Source organism: Rhincodon typus, chromosome 26, assembly GCF_021869965.1.
Source record: "Rhincodon typus isolate 14 chromosome 26, sRhiTyp1.1, whole genome shotgun sequence".
Lineage (NCBI taxonomy): Eukaryota > Metazoa > Chordata > Chondrichthyes > Orectolobiformes > Rhincodontidae > Rhincodon > Rhincodon typus.
Window position 1 is genome coordinate 23,818,838 of NC_063357.1, and position 16,104 is coordinate 23,834,941.

Sequence of the window (16,104 nt, forward strand, 5' to 3'; positions counted from 1 at the left end):
TTATTTAATGCATTCAGGTTTTCATTTAGAAAGTTCCAAATTACTTATTGAAAGGAGCTTCTGATAAATTATATAAGACTGTGTTTGCTGATAAATGTTCTGGACAGAGTTTTTTTGTCTGTTTAAAATATATTTTCTAATCAACCTATTTAGAGATCCTCTGGAGCATGTGGCGCTTGAACCCAAGTCTCCTGGCACAAAGACAGGGACACTACCACTGCACTATATCTTGCTGTTTTAGGTTGAGTAGTTACAAGTTAATTCTTGGATTTTTACCAAGCCCACAATTTGTGCTTTGCAGATCCAGGAAGACACTGAACAGAAACTAAGTTTCTCTCATAGAAACAGGTTGCGTAAAAAATTAATCATCATCACCAGTGTGCTCCATTGGTATTGAAGACTTTGTGGGAGCAAGCTATTAATATTGTTTGCTTACTGCAAAGAGGTGGGTGAGCTAAACCTAAATCAAAAGAAATATCGTAAACTTCAAAGTGCCCAAAATAGCGCATTTTTAAAAATATTGTAATGTTAAAAATAACTTGATTTTTGAGATGTTGCAGTTATGCGATAAATTTATTTCAGTTTCTTTTTGTGATCTAGTCGCCTTGTTGAACGTTTGGAAAATATGAAGAAGAATGTGATGGGAAATGGTCTAGCTCAGTGCTTGTTATGTGGAGAGTTACTTGGATTTCTGGGATCAACATCTGTTTTCTGTCAAGACTGCAGAAAGGTAAGGTACAAGTGCCAATTTGGTGTATTTGTCTGATATTTCTAATTTCAATTCATAACACAGTTCAATTATTAATACAGTGCTGTGGTGAAGGAGGCCTATTTGCAAAGCGGCTCTTCAGATAACTTTATTTGTCAATATTGATTAAATTCTGAAAATTAATTGAAGAACTATTATACCAGCTTTAATTAGAGAAAATAGACATGTAGAATTGATGGATTGAAAATAAATGGTGATCTTATTTTAAGATGTTCACTTCCATTTACAATATGCACCACCTTTTTTGGAAATTCCACACGTTGATTTCCTAAGATCTGTCAATAAAATGTGTGTACAGAAATGAGAATTTCTTTGGCCAATTGACAATGAAGCGGATAACTTCTGACAATCAATATGTCTCCAGTGTGCTGTTGGATTGTTATCGATAACAGATCTTGGAACCATTCATGATACAATCTTAGAATGAGAATTAGAGGACCAGTAATTTGCGTTTGGAAAATTACTTTCTCCCAACTATGATATCCTGCAGAAAACAAGATAGATTTGGAATTTTTGTATCTTGTGTGCCCTTCAAAAGAACACAAGCTTGAAACTTCTAAGTGTGGCTTGGCTGTTCCAAAAACCGCTAGGTCTTCCTTCCAAACGATATCCAGAAATGTGTTGTAATATGGTTGAACTAAAACAAAAATCCCCTGCAGTTGTCAAAATGGAACTCCCTATTGAGATGATCATCTATGAATATATGATGCATCTCCGCTTACGGTGCATGATTTGTTGAAAGCCCAGACCCCTAGCAGAATTCTATCAGTGATAGAGTTGTGATCTCTAGAGATGGAAGTTGAGGCAGTATGAAAACATCCTGAGCAACTCTTGGGGAAAAAAAAAACAAATTGCCCAAGCTTTTTTCATTACTGCAAGCAAAAGTTGTAAAAGAAAACTCCTTTGAAACTCGCTTCCACCAGGGTCAGCCATTCCAGATAGGTATACATGCTCTCCATGTAGCTGGACCATTAAAGGCAGGAGTTCTAATATCCAACAACATGCAAGCAATTCTGCCTCATTTACTGCATCCGCCTTGGAATGTGAAGGTGGAGGTGACCACTCACCTCTATCCAAACTGCATGCACCTGAAAAATTGCATTCCTTGTAAATTCACTTGTTATAAAATGTGTACATTATGACACAAAATTCAAAGAAATTTGGAACAATTGTTGCATTCCAGAAGAAAACTGAAATGGTACAAAACAGAATTCAAAATAATCAGATAGTATGAATTGCAGATGCTGGAGAATCTGAGATAACAAGGTGTAGAGCTGGATGAACACAGCAGGCCAAGCAGCATCAGAGGAGCAGGAAGGCTGATGTTTCGGGCCTAGACCCTTTTTCAGAAATAATCAATTAGTTTATATATGTGCTAATTTAAGTATTTCTAAAAGCCTTTCTCTTCACTAGTAATTCTGAATTGAAATTAAGGTCACAAATACCATTGAAATAAGCCCATAAAAATTTGCTTTTTTCACATTTAAACATGCAACATGTGGGTTTCTTAACATTGATTTTGTACTGTTTGGAATCTGTACATGATCTTTTTAATGCCATTGAGAATTGATAGAGTACTATTGACTGATGAGTCATCCAACAGATTCACCAATATTCCACATTTCCTTTAAAAAAAGGCAAATTAGCAACCATTTGACATTTGTTGTCATTATGTTGGTTCTTGCGTTAATGTACATACTATGTAACCGGAATATGTGAGGGATATCTGACTCTATTTGCACTCAATGTCTATTTACAAAGATCACAAAGTTGTATTATTTCATTTTATATTCTGTTTTATGTTCACATTTCCCTGGTAATTGATTCTGTGCACTTGCAAATAATTAAAGATAACAGTCTTTTTCCTCTCTGCATGTGCTTCTCTAATGGGATAATACAGTTCGTCAGCTTGCAGTAGAGATTATTAACCCTCCTTTCTGTCCTGCCAGACATGAAATGAATTTTTCTTTCCCCTTGCGCTGTTAAAATTAACTTTTTGTTGTGATGAAATAGATCAGCTGCTTGTTTCCAATGACAGGCAGATCATGAAAGTGGAGGCTGTCAAATACTTATGAAGTAGTATAAATTGTTATGCTTTATTAGCTAACTTCTTAAACAGGAATTATACATTGAGTCCATTTCCAACAGAATGTGGTATATTTTGAGCCAGGATTTCTGATATAAAGAAAAGATTATATACTTGAGTATAGTATTTATATTTTCTTATTCTAATCCACTAACTTTCTTTGTTAGCTCCCTGCCTTCTAAAGATTTTGGTTTCAGTCTGGAATGTACAATCTGGCAGTACTTCTGTGTGCCAATTCTTCACATGTCAGCTTACAGATAGAAGCTCCTCAACCTTGGAGATGAGGTCACTATATTGTAGCTGGGCAGATTATGTGCTCACCTACCATTATTGCATGCTGGCTTCCATGTTAGCAAGCAGGAATGGGAATGAAGAACAAAGACCAATACAGCACAGGAACGGGCCCTTTGGCTGTCCAAGCCTGCATCGCTACATTTTGCCCTTCCATACTAAAACTATTTTCACTTACAGGATCCGTATGTTTCTATTCACTTCCTATTCATGTATTTGTCTAGGTGCTTCTTGAATGCTTCCATGTTCTAGACACTCACTACCCTTTGTGTGAAAAACTTTCCTCATCTTAAATCTGAAGCCTCAAACGCAATTGCAGTATCCTTTGCTTTCATTCTAGCTGAGGTCAAATGCCTCATGATTCATGAATTATAGTTATAGGAACTTATCTGATGCATTCTTGCTGTTAAACTGCTGGGAGATTGTATTTCTTTTACCCTAAATAATAGTCTTGTCATGCTGAGAGAAAAAAAGTCACTTGTTCCCTGTTTTACACAGAAGGATTAAGGGAAAATGAAACACTTGAATAAATCACATGCTGTGGAAAGAAGAATTGGGAGAGTAGTACAATGTGTGTTCTGCTATGTGCATCTTACCTTCACTATTAAGGACTCTGTGTGCTATGCATGTATAAGGTTGTGACTCTGTCTGCCATTCTGTTATGAATCTGTAAGCTGCACAACACAAATCGTTTGGTTTGCTGTAACATCTGCTTTATTACTTTGTGTTTTATTGTTTTAGCTAAGCTAACCCACAGTTAAATAATCCCAAATGAGCGATTTGATTATTCGATCATTATTAACATGACATTTTAAGCAGTGGTGGAAAACATTGTACTGATGAGGCCTATCATGCTTGATAGACAACAATGCAACTTGATTTACAGTTGAAACACGTGGCCAACAGCCTTAAATCATACTGAAAGTGCATGAGACAGCCCTCAATGTCATTATTCATTACAGCATCAGAGAATCTTGAAAAGAGAGCTTGTTGGTAAGCAGACAAATCCCTATTGAGAGGGCAGTTTCTAACACTTGAGATAGACAAGTGATCAGGGTATGTTCTGGCTTGAAAACAAGCATGGAAAGGTCAAAAGCATGTTGTCAGAATGTCCATATGAGGATTAACAGCCGAAGTACTAAAAGATCCTCAAAAGGTATTCAATCATAGAATCATACAGTACAAAAGAGACCCTTCAGCTCATTGAGTCTGTACTGCCAAAAATACATTACCACCTACACTAGTCCCACTTTCCCACACTAGGCCCATAGCCTTGAATATTATTACACTTCAGGTGCCGATGTAAGTATGTTTTGAAGGTTGAGCTTTCCTGCCTCAACTACCCTCTCAGGCAGTGCATCCAGACTCCCACTCTCTGGATGAAAAAGTTTTTCCTCCACTCCCCTCTAAACCTCCTGCATTTTGAGAGAAACAGTTGGTGTTGGTTTAACCTGAGTACCACCACACCTCAAGTGAGTGGGGAGGGTGGAAAGGTAAGTCCTTCTCCCTGTTTGGGCCATATTTGAAGACCTATTCAGTCAGATTAACCTTCTGCATTCATCAACTAGAAGTCATGTTACCTATAAATGTAAAATCTTCAGCATATAACAGTTCACCAATTCTAAAAGCAGGATCAGTAGTGCAAGTACATTCAATCCACCCGGATGTCAGATATTCTACATTGTAATTGCTAGTCCGACAGTGTATACAGTGACCTCAAACTAGTCGCAATCCAGGGAACTGGTCTGACCCCAGAGACACAACAGAAACTGCAGAGGAATGTTCAATTAACACTTGCAGATCTGAATATGAAAGGAATGGTACACTTCACTTTCTTCTGAATTAGTTGAGTTAAAATCTCCATTCCATGCTGTGGAGAGAAAAATGAAAATTCATGAGAAAAGGCTAAACAGCTAGCTCGGGATAATTCTGGACCTCAGACAGCCATCTCTGGGATAGTGAAAGACTTTTGGAGATACCTCTACTTAGCTCACAAGGATGAACGAATAACTGAAAGAGAAAGAAGGGAAGCTGAATTATCTATAAGTTCTGTATTATTAATACAATGAAAAAATTGCCAGTTTACAAAAAAGAATTCAGACTTACTAAAAACGACTAGAGAAATATTGATTTGAGATCTGAGCAATGCTGGAGAAAATGACACATCTGTTTAAAAAAACACAGGTGGAAGTGCATAGTGCACACAATAAAGAGCTGCAAATCGCTCATGACTCAGTCTTTCCAGAAATAAATGCCAACAATAACACTCTAGTGAAAGAACTGAAGTAGGACACCGAGGAAACCAAGCAACCACTGAAACAGCAAGTGGGAAAGGTCCAATGTTCAAAGAAAACAAGGAAAATGAAAATTGAGGCAGAACGGTTATCATAGTAGGTTATGAAAGAGAAAATATAATGAACCAACTGAAAGCTAGAATTTTAGAATAACCTTGGGTGCAAAATTGGCTGCAGTCTGTCAAAATAAACAAGTTCTGGAACAGCAACCACATCCATGAAAGCAAAATTAGATAATATACACACAATCAACAGACAATAACACTGATGACTGTGGACAATTGATGACAATTCCCTAAAAAGACACCTTCACGGGGTCCAGACCTATCAGCAAAATACAGTAGAGATTCATAGTCTTTCTTGCATTGTAAATAGTTAAATGTAATTTTTTGTAAAAATTCCCTAACAGCACTATGGGAGTACCTACACCCAATGGACTACAGCAGTTCGAGGGTAGCCCACCGCCACCTTTGAAAGGCCAGTTAGGGATGGGCAATAATGGCTGGCTAAGCCAAGCTGGGATCTCGTGATTGAATTAAAAGCATCTCCCAAAATCAGCTTCTGACCTATAAAGAGTTCAAACATTGAATCAGTGATCATTTTCTGAACTGTGGATTGATTAGGTGGGGGGGGAAAAAAGAAATCAAATGCTCATCCTTTAGCATTTCTGGCAATCCTCAGTATATTTTAGTTCTTCTGATGACTCCAGTGTATTCACATCAGTTCCCAACCTGGCTCTGTAGTTAAACATTTTCTTAAAATAAACTGTATTTAGAAGTTATTCTACATGGTTACGATACTGTTCCTGGTCAAAAGTAGTGTACAGAAATTTTGTTAAAAATGAAAGAAATTGAACTTTGATGGATAATAAGATTTGGTGGCATGAGAAGGCGGAAATTTGGTATAGGGCTTTCCTGGATCAGATTATGAATGGAAAATCTGACAGATACAGACATGGAATTCCTTGCTATGTCAGTCACTTACACCTATGCAATTCTCAACGTGCAAAGAATTTGATTATTCATGAACTTTGGCCGAGAATGATGGCTATGACTGGCAGGTTAAAGAAGCTGCTATGACAGTTCAAATTGATCTTAAATGTTCAGTCAGACTGCATTCAGTGTGGCACAGAAATGAGACTGGGTCTATCTACTTGACTGTCAATTGTAAATTTCAGTTTAGATTTGCACCATCAAACATGTCAGTTTCATATGTAGCTGTCAGAGATTAAAGATGTTTTACTTGCGTTTAGAATAATTATTACTGTAACTCTGCTGGTACATTCCAATATGTAGGCCATATTCATCTATGATATGGCAATCCATGTCTTGTCACAAAGTTTATTTTATTGCTGTATCAGAATGATGAGGTTCAAGGGTGTACATAGTTATATTTGCATGTTTGTTTGTATGGATGTATGTATGATTTTATTCTTCAAAGCTTCAAAATAAAGTATGTTGTATCAGTATGCACCACTATAGAAGTTAGGTCTCGGATACAGATTTGACTGTTTTACTCTGGTCATCTTTAAAATCCAATTTAAAATTTAAATCCTATTTTGTTCTGATCCACTCCATTACTATGAGACTAATTCCAAATTTCGAAGCGCTTTCTTCAGTACAGTATCCAGATTTGAAACCAATTAATTATTTTGGGAAAATATAGAAGCATGAAAGGCTGAACAAAGAAGATGGTGAGGCTAGGCCAGAAAGCAGGAGTGATTGTGACAAGAAAGCTGAGAATTTTATGTGCTGCACTTTTTTTTAAAGATAGTCGTGCTTTAGAAATGTTCAGTAGCTGAAGGAGAGGGACTGGATAAAAAGCATAAAAAGCAGGCAGTGCAAGAATTCCCTGGGAGTGTGCACTTGCAAACAAATATTCAGCATAGTAATGAATGTAACAATAACTTAGGGCAGGAAAATGGGCTCTTGTGGCATGATGATAATGTCTTTACTTCTGAGCTAGGAGGTCCAGTTCAAATCTCAGCTAATCCAGAGGTGTATAAAAGCATCTCTGAACATGTCGATTAGAAAATATCTACCTCGGGGCAGGGCTGCCACAAGCAAATCTATGGTACTGAGAGAATGCGCAAGGAAGTATAGAAATGCAGTGCCCATTGTTTCTGTCTGTCAGGTGTGTTCCTCATCTTAAAATTCAATGAAGAACATTTATGTCTTTTTTCACTTCTTCCTAACGTGTTGATTAAAGTTAGACTTGTGAAATCTGTACAATTTCAATATGCCTTAAATCTGATGTCCTTTTAAGCTTGTCAGCTTACATTCAGAAATGCTGTGCTAATATAAATAGTTCTAAAGCTTGTTAAAATCTTCAAATCTTTAAGAATTTTCTAATCTGAAGTGCATTTGGAGTAACTATTGATATGTATTAAATTATTGAAACAAAGCTTCAAATTGCATTTACTCGTTTTGTAGTGAACTACTGCTTTCTGACTTTTTAAAATCTCTCATCTTGCAAAAGCTGTCATCTTGGAAAATGTTCTAGTCTTTTACAATCTCCCATCCTTTAAAGTCTTTGTACTTTTTTTAAATCTTGTCTTTAAAGCTTTGTTCATTTTTAATCAATTTTCTTTTAAATCTGCTTCCTTTTAAATGCTGTTGTATTTTTAAAAATTGCATGGACTCTTTTATACTGTAACATTACATTTCCCTTCTCTTGTTTGTGGGTGCACAGGTGACTAGTTCATGCTTATAAAAGATCTCTGACTTATTAATTAAACATTGCAGCTTACAGAAACTGCTGAAGAGAGAGTAAACTGTTTTTCTAGACTTAAAGTATTTTTTTTACTGCAGAGAATGGAGATAGCTTTTGAGCCTGTGGAGATCTGATGGCTTCTCTCAGTCTTGTTCTCAGCTCCAAGCTATTCAGTTACTTGGGAGCCAATTACATGGTTGTTAGCAGGCCAAGCTTCTGTCACCAATAACTGGCCCCCAGTCCACAAACCAAGCAGCTATTTCTTGCTGGCTGAATATCCATTTGTACACAGTCCTTGGCTCCAGCTCATTGCAAACCATTTACTACTGCTTGAACTAGCAGTGCTGTGTAAACAGTACTGACAATGAGTGTCAGGTTACTTGATCTCAAAAACTATAGTAATCCCTCAGCACTCATTGGTATTTTGAAACGGTTTTTTATTTCCATTTCAATCCATAATCAAAACTACAGGAAAAAAAATAGTCTTTATGCTGGGGTGGCTTGTGCTTTAAAATAACCATATCCTTAGCCAGAGATAGTAGGAACTGCAGAATCTGAGATAACAAGGTGCAGAGCTGGATGAACACAGCAGGCCAAGCAGCATCAGAGGAGCAGGAAAGCTGACGTTTCGGGCCTAGATCCTTGACCATATCCTTAGCCAACCTGTTTCCTCACAGCTACAATACTAGTATCTACCCAAATGTGGAATGTGAAAATTTGCCCAGAAACGTTCTGAATGCAAAATGGCTGGACAAATCCAACCCAACCAATTACTACCTTCATGGTGTTTTCCTGATCATTAGCAAAGTTTTAAAAGGGGTCATTGACTATACTATCAAGTGATACTTGAAAAGCAATAATTTGCTTGCTAGCATTCAGTCAATAGAAATTAGAGGAACCGCTCTCCACTAGTTGGAGTTATACTTAGTGGAGGTTAGTCAACTCAATCATCGGACATCACTGCAGGAGTAGGTTCCTTGACCTAACCATCTTCAGCAACTCCTTGAATGACATTCCTTCCATCATAAGGTCAAAAGTGGGAATTTTTGCTGATGAGATATTTTTAAGCACTATTCACAACTCTGGGGCACTGAAATAGTCAATGTCTAAATGCACCAAGACCTAGACAGTATCCAGGATTGGCCTAATAAGTAGCAAGTGACATTTGCATAACACATGGGCCAGACAACGAGCATCTCCAACAAGACAGAATCTAAATGTTGCCTCTTGAAATTTAATGGCATTACCATTGCTTAATATCCCACCGTCAACATCCTGGGAGTCACCATTGGTCAGCAACTGAACTGGACTAGCTATATAAAATGTTTGGTCACATGAACAGATCAGAGGCAAAGACTCAACTTCCAATTCTTGAAAATCTGTCCACTGCACGGTACAACTCAGAGTGCAGTTGAATGCTCTCAACTTGTGCATGGCCGCAACACTCCAGAACCTTGATGCCATCCAGGCCCACTTGCTTTGTATCATATCCACAAATATCCAATCCTTCCACCACTGACACATAGCAGCAGCAGCAGCAGTATGTACAATCTACAAAATATGTTGCAGAATCTTCCAAACCCGCAACCGCTACCAAATAGAAGGTTAAGGGTGGCAGATACATGACAACACCACAACTTGCAAGTTACTCTCCAAGACACACCTGGTCCTGGCTTGGAAGTATATTGCTATTTCTTCTCTGCCATTTGACTAAAATCCTGCAACTTGCTAACAGTACATCAGGTGTATTGTCACCATATTGTCTGCAAAAGTTCAAAATGGCAGCTCAGCACTACCAATGCTAGCCTAGCCAGTGATATCCACAACCCATGACTGAGTCAACCAAAACAACCACTATACTCTGATCATAAATTTTGCCTGTTTTAATTTATTTTAGCTATACTATTAGCAGATACCTGAATATTGCTTTTAAACATCTGCTGGATATATAATATGCCAAAATTGTAATGTCTATGTTTTTCATGTCCTTCTTATGCTTGTATTAACTATATCCATGCGCGAGCAGGTATGGCTTATTTATTTGCAAATAAAACTAAACGAGGGAGACTCATAGAATCTAATTGTTGCAAATGTCACATGAGATCAACAGAAAGTTGAACTAGTGATTGTTTTGACGGAAAAATGCCTAATCGCATTTTGCTGTAGTCTGTTCTCTTAAACATTTGAACGTGTTCAGAATGCTAATCACTTAGTAAAGCTTTCATCTGCTCCTGTTCACAGCAGGGTGGGCTGTTGCCTTGTGCAGAGAAATGAAGTGAGCAAAAGGGCTCAGACATTCATATATCTTGTTTTAACATATAAAAGTTATAATTGTTGGAGGATGCCCTGGTTCATTTAGCAGTTTTACTAAAGACATTGTCTTTTAATCATTGTTGTTTTTCGGTAAGAATAAAGTAAAAATACTTGGAATGTGGGTCTCTTCAAACTTGTATATGATGCAAAAAATACTGATAGTATTCTCCTAATGCCTGATTATCTCCTGTAGAATTAAACAATACCCATAGGTGTGTGTTATATGTTATACTAGAGTTTGTCCTGCCATTCACTATGAGAAATATCAATTTACGTTGAAGTTTGTGTTAGGGAAAGTTGGCAGAAATTCAAACTGTTCTAATTTGGTCAAATAGCTGTCCTCTTAAGGCACTTTTGAACTTGTGCCATTCTTGGACTATTAATTTACGGTTCCTTAGAAATAGTTCAGGATTAACGCAGTCAGAAAGGCTTAATTAGATTGACACCTGATTGCTAGTTTCATAACACCATATTTCTATTTGGTCCCAAGAGAAATTTCAACAGCATTACACAATACACAGATAATTGCAACTTGAATGCAATTACAGTGAGTCCTCATTGAGTGTGGTGCTGTACCAAATAATTGATAAACAATCTGTAAAGATGAAGAGAAAACTGCTATGGGGAGGCAGATGCAATATTTTTAAAACAAAATTGTATAAGCAAAACTCAGAGTTCTTTGTATTACAGAAGAAAATAGAACTTTTCTACATGTGTACAGGTATGAACAGAAATGTTTGATGTGTAAAACATAGAGTTGCCAACTCTCCAGGATTGTCCTGAAGTATTCAGAAATTGAATATTAGTCAACAAAACTAGATGTAAAAATGTAAAGGATCTAAAGGATTTCTTCTTTTGAATTTTCTTTTTGAGTACTTTTATTTATTAGTTGTAAAAATATTGGTGGTCAGGAAAAAAAAACTGGCTGGCTGAATCTTGACTGTGTGAGTCTATTGGGTATGGAAGAGTCTGCTTACCTTCTAATGGGTTGGTGAAGGTGATGAACTGTGAAGGTGGTTGTGTTAGGTGACCAGTAACTGGATGGTGGAAGCAAGGTGTTTAGAGGTGGAAGACTGTGTGACAATGCCTCCTGAAATTTGCTAACCACATTGACAACTCTTTTAAAAAAACTGATATACAATAGAAGTTGAATGCTGTGTTCTTCCAGCAGACGGCACTTGATATTCTACTTGTATTAGGATTGTTAGAAATCATTTGGCATTTTGTTTGTTTTTGTAAAATTAATATTAACTTTTATTTCACCCTGGATTTTCTTCCACTGTTGAAGCCATAGTATTGCCATGTTAACTCATTATTCTGTGTTATCGTACACCAATTATGTTTTGTATGAGCTGTTAGAATCAAGTGTTGGTATAAAAAGTGTCTTCATAACTATTTGAAAGATGACTCGAATCTTGTGGGTGGTAAAAAGGAAAGTATACCTTTGTGTCAAAGAAAAATATTAAGTCTAATTTTATTATCACTGATGCTATCTACATAAATAGAAACACTTGCCCTATTGGCAAAAATGAAGAAGTCTGGTAGCTGGCATCTGAGTTATCTAATAATGCTGATGACTCTTATTTTGTTTTGACATTTAACAAGAGCCCATGTTAGATATTGAACATTTTTCTATTTGTAGGTGCAACAAGCATTACTAGATGAAGGCCATTTACTCTTGCAGTTTTTTGAAATGTTGAGTGCTGGCCACATTATTTTATTAATGGTCCAGATAATTGCTGGTGGGGGATGGTGGAGTGTAGTGGTGTTGACGTTTATGACATCCATTGAGGTTAGAAGCAGTGGCCTAAATGAAGTTCAACAATTACTAATACTTAGAATGCCTGAATTTGTACAATATTTGATTTACACACTGTTGAACTTTATATTGTGAAATTTTATTTTTGAACTGGCACTTGGTTTATGAATGTTTATTGAGTCATGAGATTGCATTAGAACTTCCCCAAACAATCAATCTCTGCATTACTGTAGAATTGTTTCAGAAAGCTTGTGTATTATATGTAAGATTGATGTGGCATTTTGCAACATTTTTGTAATTAGTTTTGGAGATTGTCCATCACTCATAGGTTAAACAAGAAATTGCAAGTACTGTGTTAATAAAGAAAACAGCAACAATCATTTGTTAGAATCTTGGCAGTTGTGTATAATGCATTAATAAGTCATTGTAGCTTAGTGCTTTCAGAGGTTTATCATAGTCTGAGCATGATTGTACAGAGTGCATGGTTTGTGGGTACAGGTCAAATACAGACCAACATTAATCTATCTTAATATAATCAGCAACTGAAAGAGAACAGACCATCCTACCCATGGTCTTAAATGTTTCCAATTTAATTACAGTAATGGCAATTTAGGATCGTAGTGTTTTAATAGCTAATGTTGAAAACTGCAACAAAAATGTTTTAATATCTGTTTCTTAGTTTTGTGAGGTTTAGGCCTTATAAGAGGTTTAAAATATATTACAGTGTACAATATGGTGAAGCATTTGTGCCATTTGGAAGCCACAGGTTATGTTTGTAGTTTTCTTGAATTCCTTGCAAATAGAGGACAAAACTGTATTAAAAGGCTGGGACCTCCACACTCCTTATTCTTTATAAAGGGCATGGGGCTGAGAGACTTCTGCCTGTCATGGAATTGTTTCTTGATACTGCGTCAGGATCGCTGATGTGTCAGAACTGTGCTCTAGGATTTTGATGGAGCACCATGACAGATCAATAGTTAATACTTACTGCAGAATGCTTGTGTTGTTGCCTGAAGAATTCTGAATGTTTTTCAAGATGTGTTCAGTCCTGCTGCTTGGGTCCAAGAGTATGAGATGTGGGTGAGCACTGGTGTGCCATTAGGTGGAAAATTTTACCAAGTGGTAAAAATCGCTACTTTGGGACTGATTTAACAATGTTCAGAGGTAGCTGGCTGATGACTGCCTCTGCCTCTGAGTTGGCCATCCAGTTTAGGTGCTGTAACAGTCGAAGGAGACACTTCATTTTTTGTCAGGTCTAAGCAGGCAGTTCCTACCAGTTAGAGAGACCATGCCTCCAATGGTGGTACCATTGTTTCCAGAGGCCCCTTCTTTGAATCTTTAGCTTTATGGACCTCCCCTCCGCAACTTCTCTCCTGGGAGGCTGGAGAATGGATGCATCCATGCAGCAGGGGTCATTCCTGCATGATGGAGGGCCACACCACCACTGGTAAGGTACTATTGCCTTGGGTAAATGCTTTTCAGTGGGCTTTTATTTGGTTAAATTGGCAAGGGGCAGGACTGTCAGGATGATGTGCCTTTGTGGTTGACTAGCATTTTATCCCACCACTGCCTGCTACATAGAGGCTAGATGTAGTCTCAGCATTCCTCCTCCTGAAATCCTGATATGTTGACATGGTGGGCTGAGAGAAGAAGTGATAGTTGAGGAGCAGGGGATGAATAATGCACTTAACTATGTCTTTTTAGGTGTACAAGAAATGCTTATTAGCCTCTAGTGAAGAGATTACAAGACTGAGTTTACATTCTATGCAGCAGAGGATATTGGAAAATGTGTTCACAATTTGAAGACGGCTTCTAGAAAATATTGTCACATTGTGTAACAATTTATCCTTTAGGTCACAAAGTGGCCAATGTGTGTTTTTAAAAGAATTGTCTACTATAGATCATATTCAGGTGATCATCATAGTTATAAAGCTGCCTCCTCTTTTACTTTCAATCACAGAATGGAAGAAATAATAATTGTACTTTAGTAACAACAAAAAACAGAAAGAATAATAATCTGATACCTCACAGCTTTCCTGAACTAAGAAAGAGGCCAGGCTTGCATCCTGCATTTCAGCACCTTCCAAAGCTGCTCTAAAGCCAGTGTTGACCAGGTTTGTTCCTCCAGCGGCTGTTTTCTGCCATCTGTTTAGCCAGACACATTTCTCTGTTGTTTTCAGGCAATAGAACAATTCCTTATGCTTTGTTGGTGGTGGTCAAGTTTTGGGAAGACAGAAGGTGAGTAACTCACTTCAGAATTCCTAGACCATGGCCTGTTCTTCTAGCTGTAGTATTGTGGCTGGTCCAGTTCAGTTTCTAGTCAACGGCAACCTCCAGAATATTGATTGTGGGAGAGTCTGTGATGGTAATGCGATTAAACGCCAAGGAGTGATGGTTAGATTTTCTCTTGTTGGAGATGGTTATTGCCTGGCACTTATGTGTTGTGAACGTTACCTGCCAATTTTCAGCTCAAGCCTGGAAGTTGCCAAGGTCTTACTGTAGGTGAGCACTGACTGATTCAAATTTGAGGAGTTGCAAATGGTGCTGAATATTGTGCGATTTATCAGTGATTTATCCCTACTTCTGAACATTTGGTAAAGGAAAGGTGATTGATAAAACATCTAAGGTGACTGGGTCTATGACACTAAGTGAGGAACTCTCGCAGTGATGTCTTGGGACTGAGAATGATTGGCCTTCAACGACCACAACCATCTTCTGTGCTGGGTGTGGTTCCCCATGGTTCCTATTGACTGCAGTTTGTCTACAGATCCTTGGTGCCATACTCCATTGAATGCGACCATGATGACCTCTGCAGATCAGCTGTTTTATATTACATAGAATCATGGAAGGAAGCAGCAAAAGAAAACATTCAACATGTAACACACATCAACTCTTAGAAAAATTTACCAAAACTACTAATTCTGCTTCCCTCGTCTTTCCCCAAAGCCCGACATTAAAAAACACAAAGGATAGCTTAGCGTCTTGATCAAAATTTTTACTTAAAAAAAATTTTTACTTCACCCTAAAGCAGGAAACTATTAGGATTATATGTCTTAACAGATCCTACTGGGTTTTTAAAAAAAATTGAAATGAAGTTTAATTTGGTAGATAGCAGAAATCTTTGCAATGATGAGTTAGAGGGGATGCCCGTAACAGTAGAAATTAATTTTAAGTAGTTTTTTTTTGTGAAGTCAGATGTTAATGTTAACAAAAAGAAGTTTGGACCGAAGGGTCTGTTTCCGTGCTGTATGACTCTATGAAATTAACCCCCTTTTCATTTTGGACTTCAATACTCAGACCTTGGGACCACCCGGACTTCCAGAATAAATGAATGAACTGTATAGATTTCTTCGAAAACATCTGTTTTCTTTTATGGACAGGCTAACACAGAAAATATTGATTATTGTATACATCTCTAGAATAATTGGGAGCTAAACCCATGTCTCTTGGATCAGAGATAGGGTTGCTACCACTGCACCATAAGCAATTGCTTTCTTTCACAACATGTAATTGAACCTTTCATTTGAAATGCCATTTAACAACTACTAACAACTTCTGATCAGATGTTTTTAAGTTAATTAGACAAAGAATGGAATTATCATTTCTAAAATTGAGGCCAGAATTTACATTTGCTGACTAATAATTTTGATATTGACTATCTACAAGTTCCTTCCTTCCTCCCAAAGGGCATCTATTCTCCCTCAGATGTTTCAAGGCATTTACAAATTAACATGGGTGATTATTTAAATGAACAGAAAATCAGTAGTTTGCCTATTGCTTTCTTTTAGTCTGTCTGCATATTGTAAGGGAAGAAATTAGATTATAAAACATTGTTTTGAATGTGAAGACCTAACATTTAGAATATTTCGTGCACTTTTCA

The 16,104-nt window shown here is 37.3% G+C and overlaps 1 protein-coding gene across 7 annotated transcripts in view; it reads left to right on the plus strand.

Moving 5' to 3' along the window:
• The window catches only part of LOC109936781 (rab effector Noc2), a 251,067-nt gene that overhangs the window by 168,818 nt on the left and 66,145 nt on the right, over positions 1 to 16,104 (plus strand). For all 7 annotated transcript variants that reach the window (XM_048612714.1, XM_048612711.1, XM_048612716.1 and 4 more), the window contains one exon: positions 601 to 730. In XM_048612714.1, coding sequence (XP_048468671.1) covers positions 601 to 730 — 130 coding nt within the window. The remainder of the gene's footprint in view (positions 1 to 600; positions 731 to 16,104) is intronic.